Consider the following 12,815-nt stretch of genomic DNA (forward strand, 5'->3'; position numbering starts at 1 on the left):
GACGTTTTCCTGTTACAGGTTGTCGAAATTGTAAATACTGATCTCACGGTGAGAAGGTTCTGGATTTGATTCTGTTCTGTGCAGAGTTTGAACGTATTCCCCATGTCTGCGTGGCGGATAAAGCAGCTGTAAATTATATCTTTACCTCGGAGGAGGTTTGTGTAATCGCCGGCCGCCTGTCAACAAGATGACTCAAAACGTTCTGGACGGATCTGGAGGAACTTTTTATGAAATGTTGGGAATGTTACCAGGAACTGATTACATTTGTTACCATTTTGGATTTTGACCTGTGCCTCTGGCAAGCAGAATCATCTGATCATTCTTCTGAGAAATAAATGCAAATAATTTCTACAACTTCGTCTCATCCGTGACTGCAACGCAACGCTTACACCTCTGATGTACTGATAACATTCATAACATTTTAAATTCTATCTGATTTTTGAAGTTGTGTAAGCAGTGCGTAACAATCAAAAGATATTGTCAGAAGTGGGATTCGAACCCACGCCTCCATACGGAGACCAGAAACCCCAACTCGTAGGAAGGCAGAACCTTGAGTCTGGCGCCTTAGACCACTCGGCCATCCTGACAACTACAAGCACGCTTCATAGGGGAACGTATTTAACAGGACCTCCACGGGGAGGCGGCTCATTCGACGTTTCATAACTACTTCCGGGGATGTTCACGTGACCACTGCCACCCGGACGTCAAAGCGTTTCCGATCCTTACGCAACTGGATTTCAGGCGCTCTCCTTCTCTTTATCAGCTGACCGTATTAAAGGGACACATTTCTGTTTGGAATGTCGATTTACAGAAATGCCGTTTGGTTCGTCAAAGGACTTCAGGAATATACAAAGTAAGTTGAAGGGTTTCTGCCGCAATTAAGAGAAAGCGTCGTCTTGTCGGCGCTGCGTTAAATGAACCTTTAGTCTGACGTTTAGATTGTTCTTGTAAACTCTCGAGGCTCATTCGCGACCAACTCGTTTACATTTTGCTTATTTTCATTTATCGGTCAGTCAAACACATCCGCGGATCAAATTCCATTTTGAAATGTAAATATTTTGGGAAAATATTTAAACTACTCTTTTTGCTTGAAGCGTCTTCTGCTTGCTTTATTTAGTTTATTCCTTGTATAAAATGAAAATAGGTCACATATTTCCAACTTTCCATTGCATAGATTTGAATTGATTGTGCTCTCTGAGTGCTTTTCTAGTTAGTGCTCATTTGTTTTTACATGATAATGTATGTTATTCCTCTAATTTATCCTACTGTCAAATATAGGAGCTTTTTTAAATTATTATTAAAATGTGATATTTTGTTTGTTTTTTTTGCCTTTGTCTGCAGCTAATATTAAAAATGTCCAAAAAATATTAGGCACGTGCCAGGCAGAGCTCAAGAGATGTTGCTTGTTTTATATTAGCATATGGGGCACCAGTGGCTCAGTAGGTTGGGGCTAGGGTTGGTAATCAGAGGGTCAGCAGCTCACGTCCCGGTCCAGTGGCTGGAGAGGGGCCAGTTCCTTCTTTCTAGTGGTCTAAATGCCACGTAATGATTTTACTCTCACTCTCCTGCCTCTCATAATCACAGGAGTGGCTATGAAGCAGCAGCGAAACATTTTGCTCCGGCAGACCTGGAGGTTGACCTCAGTGGAAGGTCCTACATGATAACTGGAGCCAACAGTGGGATAGGAAAAGCCGCCGCAAAGGAAATAGCTCAGAGAGGTGAGTGTTTGAGGTCGACAAAACAAAAGTCACTTTATGCTTCTGTTGCTCACCTTAAGTATTTGGAATTAGTGGATTCCAATATCTACACCAACATACTGCCTGTAAATAGCGGATGGTTTGCTTTTCCAGTAACCATTGGTTTATTTCTTCACTTTCCAGTCTGAACTCTTTCAAAGAATATTACAATATTTGAAGTGATGCAAGTTACTGCTGGCTTGTCTACTGGTATTTTTCATTTCTGAGTATGCAGGCGGAACTGTTCACATGATCTGTCGTAACAAGGATCGAGCAGAAGCAGCCAAAGGTGAAGTTGTGGAACAGAGTAAAAATGACGTGAGCAATTTGTAGCATGACTGTTTGTGTGTTCCACATTAGAAATCCCTTTCGTGTTGCTTGTCCTGATGTTAGAACCTGAGGAGAACCCTGTTCCCGATCTCTATCAAGGATCAAACGATTGTGTCATATCTCATATGTCAGACTGATTGTAAAGTTCTCTTGAGAAAATCATGTGATTGGGGTTGCATGGTGGCATCTTGCACTTGCCCTGGGGAAATCGAATTGAGTGTATGTTTGGAGTTTTGTTCAGTGAAAGTCAAATTTCAATCTTTATTTCAAAAGTTTTGATTGTGTTTTTTCCCTGATTATTCCCAGAATGTTCACGTCCACATCGTTGACATGTCCAGTGCAAGACAAGTGTGGGAGTTTGCCCTGAACTTCTCACAAAACAACACCATACATGTACTGGTAGGTGTTCTGGATATGTGTGGGTTCATTTGTAATACACACACACTGGTGTGTACTTTGTAGAGTATACTAATTTAATCACCATTTATCTGTTCACCAGATTAACAATGCGTGCTGTATGATAGACCCGAGAGCGTTAACAGAGGAGGGTCTGGAGAAGAACTTTGCCACAAATATTCTCGGTAGGAAGAGATAAGATTACCTGAAATACTCATTCCAATACAACAAATCATTTTTATTCCATGTTCAGCTCTGCTGTGTCTTCGTTTCTTATTAAAAGGAAAAAGTTCTTAAATATTAGTTTCAAAATATTTGAAAGCATGTCTGCAGTGTGTCAATGGTCCACACTGCAGGCAGGTTTATTGGTACCAGAGTGTTGATCTACCAACCTCTGGCTGCAAAAATCTTCTTTTTCTATTTAACAAATGAAGCTTATCATAATAAATGCTAATCAAAGGGGAGTAGAGTAAAAATTGAACATCAAATTTTGTACTTCACAGCTTTTGATATTTAGCTGTCGGAAATGATTGTTGTTTGTATCATCGTCCAGCACAACCCCTGGTCTGTGTCGAACTTACTTTCAGGTTCAGGTATCTGACATCATCAATCATGTTATTGGTTTCTGCTGAACGACTGACAGTGTGTTTGTTTATTATTTTCAGGCGGGGGATTAGTTTACAAATCCAATTCCAATAGAAGGAGAAACATGTTTTGCAGTTTACGCTACCTCGGAGAAAAAATAGAAATGGATTTGGGATGTAGAATTCCTATTTTTAAATATGCTAGGTGTTTTGTCTTTTGCAAAAATACATTCATTCTCTAGTTTTATAGTTGCATTTGAACCCTGCCTCAGCAATCTTTTTCATTCAGCTCATTCATATTAATTTTTTGTATTGTAAATCCTATTGGATGATGAGCTAATTGTTTTGTTCCATTCCGTGGTGTGTCCTGTCTACAATCAGGGATCGTAAAAAGATGCGGATGCTTTTAAGACCTTGCTAAACTCTAAACTTATTATTATTATTATTATTTTCAGGTACTTACATCCTCACCACAGCTTTGATACCTGCACTGAAGAAGGTGGAAGACCCAAGAGTGGTGCGTTGAATTTCACTCGAGTTAAAAATGCTGAGCAGAAATATGTTTTGAAAAGTAAAAAAAAAGAATTCTCTGATCACCGTGCAATTAAATGTGACTCTTTATTAAAGGTGAAGCTAACGGATTTGCCTCCCAGGTAACTGTGTCATCGGGCGGCATGTTGACACAGAAGCTGAATGCGGACGACCTCCAGTTTGAGAAGGGGACGTTTGATAGCGTCATGGTCTACGCTCAGAATAAAGTATAGAATCTTCTTGTAGCACAGAAGCAGTAGCCCAAACAGCTGACTAGAATGACTGTGTTGTGTTTCCTTTTTCACAGAGACAGCAGGTGATTCTGTCGGAGAGATGGGCCTCTCAGCACAAAGAGATCCACTTCTCCTCTATGCACCCTGGCTGGGTCGACACACCAGGCAAGATACGTGTGTCAAAGCTAAAGACCAAATGATTACCCTCCAGTTTAAAGTATAAGAAGTCTACTGTCAAGTTGTAGTTGTGGTTACTGCTCAGATTGCACTGTGAATTCTGTCTTTTATTTGGCATTTTATGTAAAGTAGGCTTTTTGTTGTTAGGTGTCCGGACATCTATGCCTTCATTCCATGCTAAGATGCAGTCCAAAATGAGAACGGAGGCCATGGGGGCCGACACAGTGGTGTGGCTCGCTGCGTCTGCAGCCCCCCCAAAGCAGCCGAGTGGACTGTTCTTCCAGGGTCAGAAGCATCATCAGTCTCTGAAATGCACTTCTTCTTTTTAATGCATCGCAACAAATTTTTCGTCTTGATAAAATATGTCAAAGCACATCTCATGCAGGTTAAATTATTATAATCCCCCCCCCCCCCCCCCCCTGAACCATCCCTGAACAGAGGAGATGGATTGAGACTCCATCGATCAGCAAAGTAGAATGCAGTATTGACATCTGTCCCCAAAATGTCTGGCCCAAAAGGAGTATAAATATCTGGACTCTGTACCAGTATTTAGAACTGAAGTAGCCTCTTGGATGGGAGGTGAAACATCTTCAGCCAAACTTAGACAAGTCCATTTGATTCTTCGTTATTTAGTTTCAGAAGCAAAATTAACGACTATAAATAGATCTCAAACCAAGAAATCGGTGATTGATTTTGTAGATAAGGTGGAGGCTGCTGTTTCTGTGAAACTGCAATGCATTGCGTGACCCATGTCTTCTAGCAGCATCTTCCGGAATGTCAGCATGCTTGTCCTTCATTGTCATATTTCTATCAAATGTTTCACAGATCGCAAAGCGGTGGGGACTCACCTGCCTCTGGCCTCCTCCAGATCCACTCCACAGGAGGAGGAGAAGCTCCTGGCTGCTCTGGATGAGATTGCCCTCAAGTTCAAACCGTAGCGCCTCCAGACATACTTAAGCGTCTGCACCACTGTCATCACTGTTCACCTAATCGTCTCTGTCTCAGTGTTGCCTGAAGGAAGGAGGAGTGTATGATGCCTTAATATAAATGAAACACACAATGCCAAATGTAGTCATTTCCATTTAATGTATTGTCTAACTTGAAATGATTTGATGCAGTATTCTTTTTTTTACCCGGATACGAGTGTTTTGTCTAGACAGTCCATAAAGATCTCCTGAAGGAAGATGAGTCGAAGAGACCAGAGAGAGCTCAGAGCTCCATGAGCAGGCGATTTGTGTTTGTTCACAATTCTATCTGAAGCCGATCTGTTTTTAAAAGATTAACACTTGAGGGGTTGCGTTTTTAAGTCTTGTGCAATATTTGTTCCCAGAAGAAAAATGAACTAATCACAAATATGCACTGCAGCACAAAAGTGACATGCAAATCATTAATGCAAAAGTACAAACTATTGAATCTTTATTTTTCTTCCTTCATCCAAGAGGCTTCTTCAGTTCCTCTTGGAATAAAGGTGAAACATCTTCAAACAAACTTCAACAAGTCCAGTTGATTCTCTGTTTTCGGCTCTTCTTGATTCAGGTGTGTGTTTGAGCGACACAAAGTTGTCAGCAGTGACGCAGCGGCTGGTGTTTTAGGATTTGCTAATATACAGTTAGCTGCAAAAAAAGAAACCAACCACAGAATCGGTTGATTCAAACGACTTTCTACGAACTAAAACTTGAACATTATAGTTCAGTTACGAACTAAAATCATCGTCATGTGACAGTAATGTGTGATGTGGATGCTAAAAAGAAAATCTTACTTCATCCATCCATTTTCTTCTGCTTTGCGGGTCACAGAAATTATACTGGCACCTATCCCAGCTCGCTATGGGTGAGAGGCGGAGCACACCCCGAATGCGTCGCCAGGGCACCGTGGGGCCACACAGATACAGACACGCCATTCACGCACACACTTTGGACAATTTGGAGAAATCAATTCACCTAAATCGCATGTTTTGGGAGGAAACTGGAGAAAACCCACGCAGACAGGGAGAACATGCAAACTCCGCACAGCTGGGATTCAAACCTGGTACCTCCTTCCTGCGAGGCGACAGCGCTAACCACACACCAGGCAAATACTACATATGATATCGAGTACATGTTGCTTTTGGGTTCACTGCTAATGTAGCCGGAGATCCATGTGTGCCTCTTGTTTAAAAGGCTGGTAGTGTGGTGTGTGTTCTATTTTGATTTGTGATTTGAATAAAACACAAGCAAGTACACAACACCAAGGTTTGTGTGCTTAATAATGCTGCTTGACCAAACAACCGAAACCAAGAATAACTGGCAGACAGCATCACTCGACCAATTATTGAACAGAGTGGAGCTCCTGAAGGTCGGTCAATGAGACACTGGTGAACTGCTGCAGTAACACGAACTGACCAAAGTTCCAAGCTGCCAGGCTCATGGGCCTTGTGGCAGCAAAAATAATCTTCCTTTCTTTAAACTGTTAATGAGTCTAAGCCTAGAGTCCTCTCCTGTCTGCAGTTTACTGAGGCCATATGTTCTGCTGCCCTCAGACATTAAAGGATCAACATCAGAGCTGAATGTTGAGATTGCGTGAGAGTGTCATCGCCCGTTTGTCACAACATGCCTTTCCGTTCTGCTTGGATGAAGATGTCTGAGTATGCTGCAGTTGCTGTATTTGCACGTGAGTGGATGTGTTGTCTGACATGGAAGGAACACCTATCTAAGCAGAAAGCAAGTTACGGGATGGAATGGGCAGAAATTAGAGCTCTAAATCAGACAGCTCTTGACATTTTTCATCGTCTGCGAGAACATTCAGAACATAAAGATGTTTCTCTCTTTTTTCCCATTTTTTTGGTGGTTAGAATCCTATTTTAAGGATGTTAATGTCATGTTAAAAACTACCAAGATAGAGTGCAGGTTTCCCTGCATGTCTCTTGTGAAAAGAGAACAGCAGGGGTCCGTTCCCATGGTTGGGGGTAAACAGTGGCTGTCCTCTGGTGATAGCACTGTCTGTGTTTGCCCTTGGACCGTGGGAGGTAAGGTTTACCGTTACCGAGCAACAGTCTGCAAGTTCACAACACCGTTGTTGAGCCACAATAAAAGGTTGCAGGTTGTAAACTGGTAGAAGTGGTGAGAGAAATGACAGTCTGTCGGTACTCGGCAACAGCTGGTTAAATGTGCAGGCCCACAATCACACAGCTGTAGGCCAGAAAGCCAAAGAATGATTCAAATGTTTGGCTTCTGGACTGCACAATACGGTGTTTAGATTTAGAAAAAAAACAAAAACAAAGTGCAATCTGAAAAAGTATTTGAACAGTTATTACAAAATTAGATTTTTAAACCTTTGCACTAAGACACACAATATTAAAGATAACATTTGCTAATGTGTGCTATTTTCTTGTGTCGAAATATTTTAACGTTTCTTAAATGTTTTACACTTTAATAAAATTATTCTCAATAGAATGAAGATAATGCAAAGGCTCCAAGAAGAAATCACGTTAGTGAAATGAACTAATGAGACATGGATGTGCAGCGAAGATGAGAGAGAGGAGCTCAGTGCATTATGGGATGTCCCCCAGCAATATAAAAGCATACAGCAGCAGAGCTAGGGACTCGCCTAAACTAGTCCTATTTATAAGCTTTATAAATTATGTTTAACACTAATTTCACATTGTTATGAGCGCGACATGTTACAATGTACGAGGAATTTGGCCTCCTGGTCTCTCGGCATAGAAAAGAGGAGCCAGGCGCAGACTGAATGATGAGACGGATATATAATATACCATATATAATATATAATATATCATATATAATATATCATGTATAATATATAATATATCATGTATCATATATAATATATAATATAATGTATAATATATAATATATCATGTATCATAATATATAATGTATCATGTATCATATATAATATATAATATAATGTATAATATGTAATATATCATGTATCATAATATATAATGTATCATGTATCATGTATCATATATCATATATATCACCAGCTTGGTCTGAAATCTCATTCTCATCCCTTTGAGTCTTGACCGGGACTGAAGAGGAGGACAAATGGGCTGAGAGTGTTTGAAGACAATCACCTTTTTAAATCTGAGCCAATCACGGGCAGGAGTAACAGCGTCTGACGTGCTCGTGCTGAGTTCACTGTCACTGTTTTACTATCGGAAATAGCAAAATCACAACATGAACGTACCATTTATAGAGAAGACTTTGGTGCGTCGCACATAACAGGCATTTCTCAAGTTATTTTATAAAAGGCATTTCAAATGTTGTCTTTGTGAGCAAATATCATGAATTCCTGTATTTTAAATATATCTTAATCCAAAATGCACCCCACTGACACTTTTGGCGATCGACACTGCGTTTTGAATTCGACATGATGGGGATGATTGTAGATTTTAACAGTGCATCATTTCAGGAACAATGCATTTAATTGTTGGCATTTTCAAAAACATTTTTAACATGAATTTTGTTTTGGAAGACTATTTATTCTCTTAATAGAATAATACAAGAAAAGCTAAAAATCATCCAAAAATAATCTATCCTTGTTTCATTTAAAGTTTCCATTCTACGCCTGTTAGTGCGCAATTGCGCATGTGCCTGGATTTCCCACTGGGATCAATAAAGTATTCTGATTCTGATTTACAGTATTGGACAACAAAATAGCAGCCAGCTTTACTTGTGACAATTTGAATCACAGCATTCATTCTGTGGATACACATTTGCTGTTCATTTTACGAACAGCATTTGAAGGCACCGCAGTTTCGAAGGAGAATTCTGCAAAAGGACAGAGAACGTGTGACCAGCATCCTCCGGTAAATCCCTCACACCAACCGGAGGAAGAGATAAAGAATTTCTCCGCTTGTGTGATTTGACGTCACTGCCGTTACCGACCGCCGTGCACGGCTCCCGGTCCGCAGCTCAGGTCCTTCAGACAGGAATTCAACCTGCAGTCTGAATCTGGGTCCTGGGGCTGGACCAGAATCGTTGCTTCTTTCCAATGGGATGGAAAGTAACTGAGTAAGTAGCCGCTCAGGAACCAATGATATGTCGGCTCTGGCAAAGTTTTTGATAATCAGCTGGGGTGAACATTCGCCTACTTAAAGCAGCACCCTGAACGCATCATCGCCCTATTCTTTTGTCAGCTGTCATTTTCTCCACATTTCCATCATTTGATCACATTTGTATGACGTCATTCCACAACCAGACAGTTTTACGTCATGCTTTGGGGGCTGGTTTGGGTTCTGGAAATTATATCGCGAATGTTTGAGGTCGATAATAGAGCTTCGTCAGATCACAGTGTTTATATGCAAATGTGCTGATGTTGTATAAACCCACATTTTGTTCTTTGTTAAATTTGACTGATTATATTTATTTAATCAGGAACATAATTTACATAATCAGTGATGCGCCTGCCCCCTATCAACCCTGATTCCAGCAGTAATCCTCATGGACATTGTGAGGGATGATGGTGGACTATTCAGTCTGAGATGCTGAGTCTGTGAAGGATGTTCCTGCTTCACAGCCAATCCCGCAGGTTTTCATCACTAGCGAGTCCAGAACTGTCACATCCTTCTCTAGAAACAGGGAACATCCAGCCAGCAGCACCAGCGTAAAGCTGCTGGGATTCATCAAGCTTCACAATACAGGCCGAGTGTTGCGTGTTTTAACCAATGGCATGTTGTCTCAGGCTGCACCTTCCTGCAGGTTAGGGTTAGGCTCAATGATCCCGCTAAACTGCGCTAGTGCGTAATTACGCACAGCTGATACGGTCTTCGAGCAGCGAAAATCTACGTTGCGCGCAAACAAAGATCCAACCTAAATTGAAAATAACATAAACACGTAAAAGTTCATTCTGTGCTGTTTTCCACTGTGAGTCAGAGAGTGGCCGGTGATTGGCTGCTCCACGCACTTTGAGATTTGCTTTCAAATGTAAAGTGCGTTTAAAATAAAATGTATTATTATGTTGTTGCTCAAAGTTGTCCAAAGTTGCTCAGATACATAAAACATTGGAGGGACCGAGGGTTTTAACCATTGTCCTCACGCCTGTTATAGGAGTGGGTTAGATGGGTCAGTTGGGACTTAGTCAAAGACATAATGGATAAAAAAAAAGAGAGAGGTTTTCTCAAACTCTTTTGAAACACTGGAATTAAATTTAAGTCTTAACTTTTAAGCCAACAAGTCTTTGAAGTCCTCAGATTTTCTTTTGACCCTTTCAACACTTCCAAGATGTGATAAGATTAAAATGTCTGGAACAGAACAGAATTTATTTTTTATTTTTTTGTCAACCTCATTTACTATTCCATTGATTTTTGATTATTTTGCCCTCTAAACTACTTAATTAAATTTATAACAGAAATGACATTTTGACTCTGATGCTAAATAACCTAACATTTATGAAGCAAAGAGGCAAACGGCTACCAGGTTGAACTGACCTCAGGCTGTCTACTAGGACTATGGCATCTGAATGACGTCTGATAATATTTATGTTGGTTGTTTTGAGGTCACCTCATGATTGGACACTGATAACCTGTGCTGGTTGTATTTGTCTTGATTGTCTGTCTTCTGTTATAATTTAGGAAAGTATTGTAGTAGTGGCTCATTTCCCCTGGGGAGTCTCAGATATTCCTGGGCACCCTTGAGTGCCGTGTTTTGTGTGTGACTAGACACGTGTGTCCAAAGCACGACTGGAAATGCCCCTACGGCTGATGGGAATGCTGGCTGACATCCAGCCACAATCAGGTAATGCTGATGAATACATTCAATTTGTGTTATTTGCTCAGCAGCAGTTTCTTTGTTTTCCAGGGATGGAGCATGCTCTAAAAGGAACCGAGCTCTTGCTGCGCATTAATAATTGATGACTTAGTTGCAGCTTTTCTCAAAGATTAAGGTCACATGACTGGAAAACCACTTCATCTGTCGTCGATGCGCTCACAGTAGAATATTCATGAACATGCAAATTGTTTGTTACCTCCGCCGGTGTTGGATTGTCTGTCTGTCTGTCTATCTGTTAGCACGATAACTCAAGAAGGTCTAGACTCCAGACGGATCTGGATGAAATGTTCAGGAAATGTTGGTAATCTTACCAGCAACAGTGTACTATATTTTGGTGATGATCCAGAAGAGATCCTGGATTCTGGATCACTTTGAAATTTTGATAACATTGCAATCAATAGAGCTTCAATATCTTGGTTGATTATTGATCAATGTTTATGGAGTTTGACACAGTTATGTAGGGAGGAGGTCTCTATCTCACCACCGAATTTCATTTAGATCTAGATTGCAGATCCTTTTGCGATCTGGATTTTCCCATTTACTTATAATGGAGGCTTTTTTGAAAAATCAGATCTTGTAAAATATGCATTCAATTCACTCACCAAAAATCCCAGTCATAAAGGGGTCCGATATGCACTATGATGTAAAAGGTCTTCTGGATCTGATCCAGAATGAGGTCAGGAAATAAACATTAAATGTTAACATTAAATTAAATTAATCCAATTGCTAAAGGTTTGTTTTCATGGTTAACGAATATAAAAATATAAATAAAATAAATGTACCGGTAGGAACATTCTTTTTTGTGTAAATCACAATATAGGGAGACTGAGGTGCTCGGCGGAGGTCTGTTCTCTCCCAGTGCTTTTCTAGTTATACATGGGTGATTGAAAATAGTAGTTTTTCTTCATCAGCGCTTTGACCCACCCTCTTTCTTCTTTAGTCTGAAGGCATTTTGTGAAGGCCTGTTCTTGTGTCGTCAGACATATCAGTGGAATTTAATGAATCCATTAATAAGTAATTTTGTACAATTCTCAGGGGTTTTGGGAATTAGTAACAACTCTATAGCTATCACTAAAGCGCCTGGATAAGGTTGCATCTCCTGTAAATCATCACGAGTCTAAGGTCTTTAGTTATTTCTTAATTTTGTCAAGTAAAAGTCAACAAAGACTTCAATCATCTGCCATCTTGAAGTTAATGCTGCATCAAATGGAACTTAATAGAATAAAACATGTTTAGGTAAGTGATACCTTATAGAGTTAGGGATTCCAGGTTTAAACCTGTGTGTGTGTGTGAGTGTGTAGGTGTGTGTGTGTGTGTGTCAGCCCTGTGTGTGGACAGATGGGATAAGCTCCCGTCCCGAAGACCTTCTACAGAATATGTGGATATATGTAATGGATGGATGATTTGACCATTTCAACCCTATTGCCCTGCCCTATAATACCAGTATCCACAGTATTTATTGACTTCTGAGGGTGTAAACCTCACATTGGATTGAATTACAGGAATACCTTGATTTACGAGTATAATTCGTTCCAGGACCGAGCTCGTAACTCAAATCACTCATATGTCAAATCCCATATAAAATATCTGAAAATGTAATCCGTTCTGGCGTCTAAAAACACTCAAATCAATGCTAATAACCGTTTTAGTTGCTATAAATACATGCACAATGATATAATAAATGATATACAGTATTATTCTAATATAAAATGAGCTTTTATTATGAGATTACCTTCGAGACAGACGGTAGCACTAACAGAGTGCTGGAGGAGGGGGGTAGGGCGGTACACACTTTATACGTACACTTACATAAACTGACATGATAGTTATTACTCTGGAAGGCTTTGTGTTCTTGATAGAATCCTTTTGTTTGAGGATTGTACATATCGTTGATGTACTTACGGACACCACATGGTGATCAATAATCTTATGCTTCATCTCCATCGCCATCATCATCATGCATCTTTTCTTGTCACTGCCATCCTCACCACTCGCTTTCTTTGGAGCCATCACTTATAAGGAAAACTCACAGATACAGCCAAAACCACGTAAATAGTG

General features: G+C 40.3%; 1 protein-coding gene and 1 non-coding gene across 4 annotated transcripts; one reads left to right on the forward strand and one right to left on the reverse strand.

Annotated features, from left to right (window-relative positions):
- Positions 1-478: 478 nt before the first annotated feature.
- Positions 479-587, reverse strand: trnal-caa (transfer RNA leucine (anticodon CAA)). The gene is made up of 2 exons: positions 550-587; positions 479-524 (listed from the first exon to the last, which is right to left on the reverse strand). It is a non-coding gene; the product is annotated as a tRNA-Leu (tRNA).
- Positions 588-744: 157 nt separating this feature from the next.
- On the forward strand, positions 745-6,320 carry dhrs12 (dehydrogenase/reductase (SDR family) member 12). Of its 3 annotated transcripts, XM_068746079.1 has the most exons (10): positions 745-853; positions 1,585-1,718; positions 1,972-2,054; positions 2,373-2,465; positions 2,566-2,647; positions 3,502-3,563; positions 3,700-3,804; positions 3,885-3,975; positions 4,135-4,272; positions 4,813-6,319. In XM_068746079.1, the coding sequence occupies exons 1-10, from the start codon at positions 798-800 to the stop codon at positions 4,923-4,925; spliced, it is 957 nt and encodes a 318-aa protein (XP_068602180.1). In that variant the 5' UTR covers positions 745-797; the 3' UTR covers positions 4,926-6,319. The 3 variants fall into 3 exon arrangements, with proteins under 3 accessions (XP_068602180.1, XP_068602181.1, XP_068602182.1); XM_068746080.1 differs by lacking the exon at positions 3,700-3,804 and having other exon boundaries at positions 4,813-6,320; XM_068746081.1 differs by lacking the exon at positions 745-853 and having other exon boundaries at positions 1,634-1,718; positions 1,965-2,054; positions 4,813-6,317.
- The last annotated feature ends 6,495 nt before the right edge of the window (positions 6,321-12,815 follow it).

Source organism: Brachionichthys hirsutus, chromosome 12 (genome assembly GCF_040956055.1).
Source record: "Brachionichthys hirsutus isolate HB-005 chromosome 12, CSIRO-AGI_Bhir_v1, whole genome shotgun sequence".
In the NCBI taxonomy this organism is placed as follows: domain Eukaryota; kingdom Metazoa; phylum Chordata; class Actinopteri; order Lophiiformes; family Brachionichthyidae; genus Brachionichthys; species Brachionichthys hirsutus.

Bases quoted from the DNA above. Each gene is read 5' to 3' on its own strand.
- dhrs12 (XM_068746079.1), top strand. From the start codon at position 798: ATGTCGATTTACAGAAATGCCGTTTGGTTCGTCAAAGGACTTCAGGAA. The intron at 3,564-3,699 runs GTGCGTTGAATT...TTTGCCTCCCAG, and splicing joins AGGTGGAAGACCCAAGAGTG to GTAACTGTGTCATCGGGCGG. The intron at 3,976-4,134 runs GCAAGATACGTG...TTTTGTTGTTAG, and splicing joins TGGCTGGGTCGACACACCAG to GTGTCCGGACATCTATGCCT.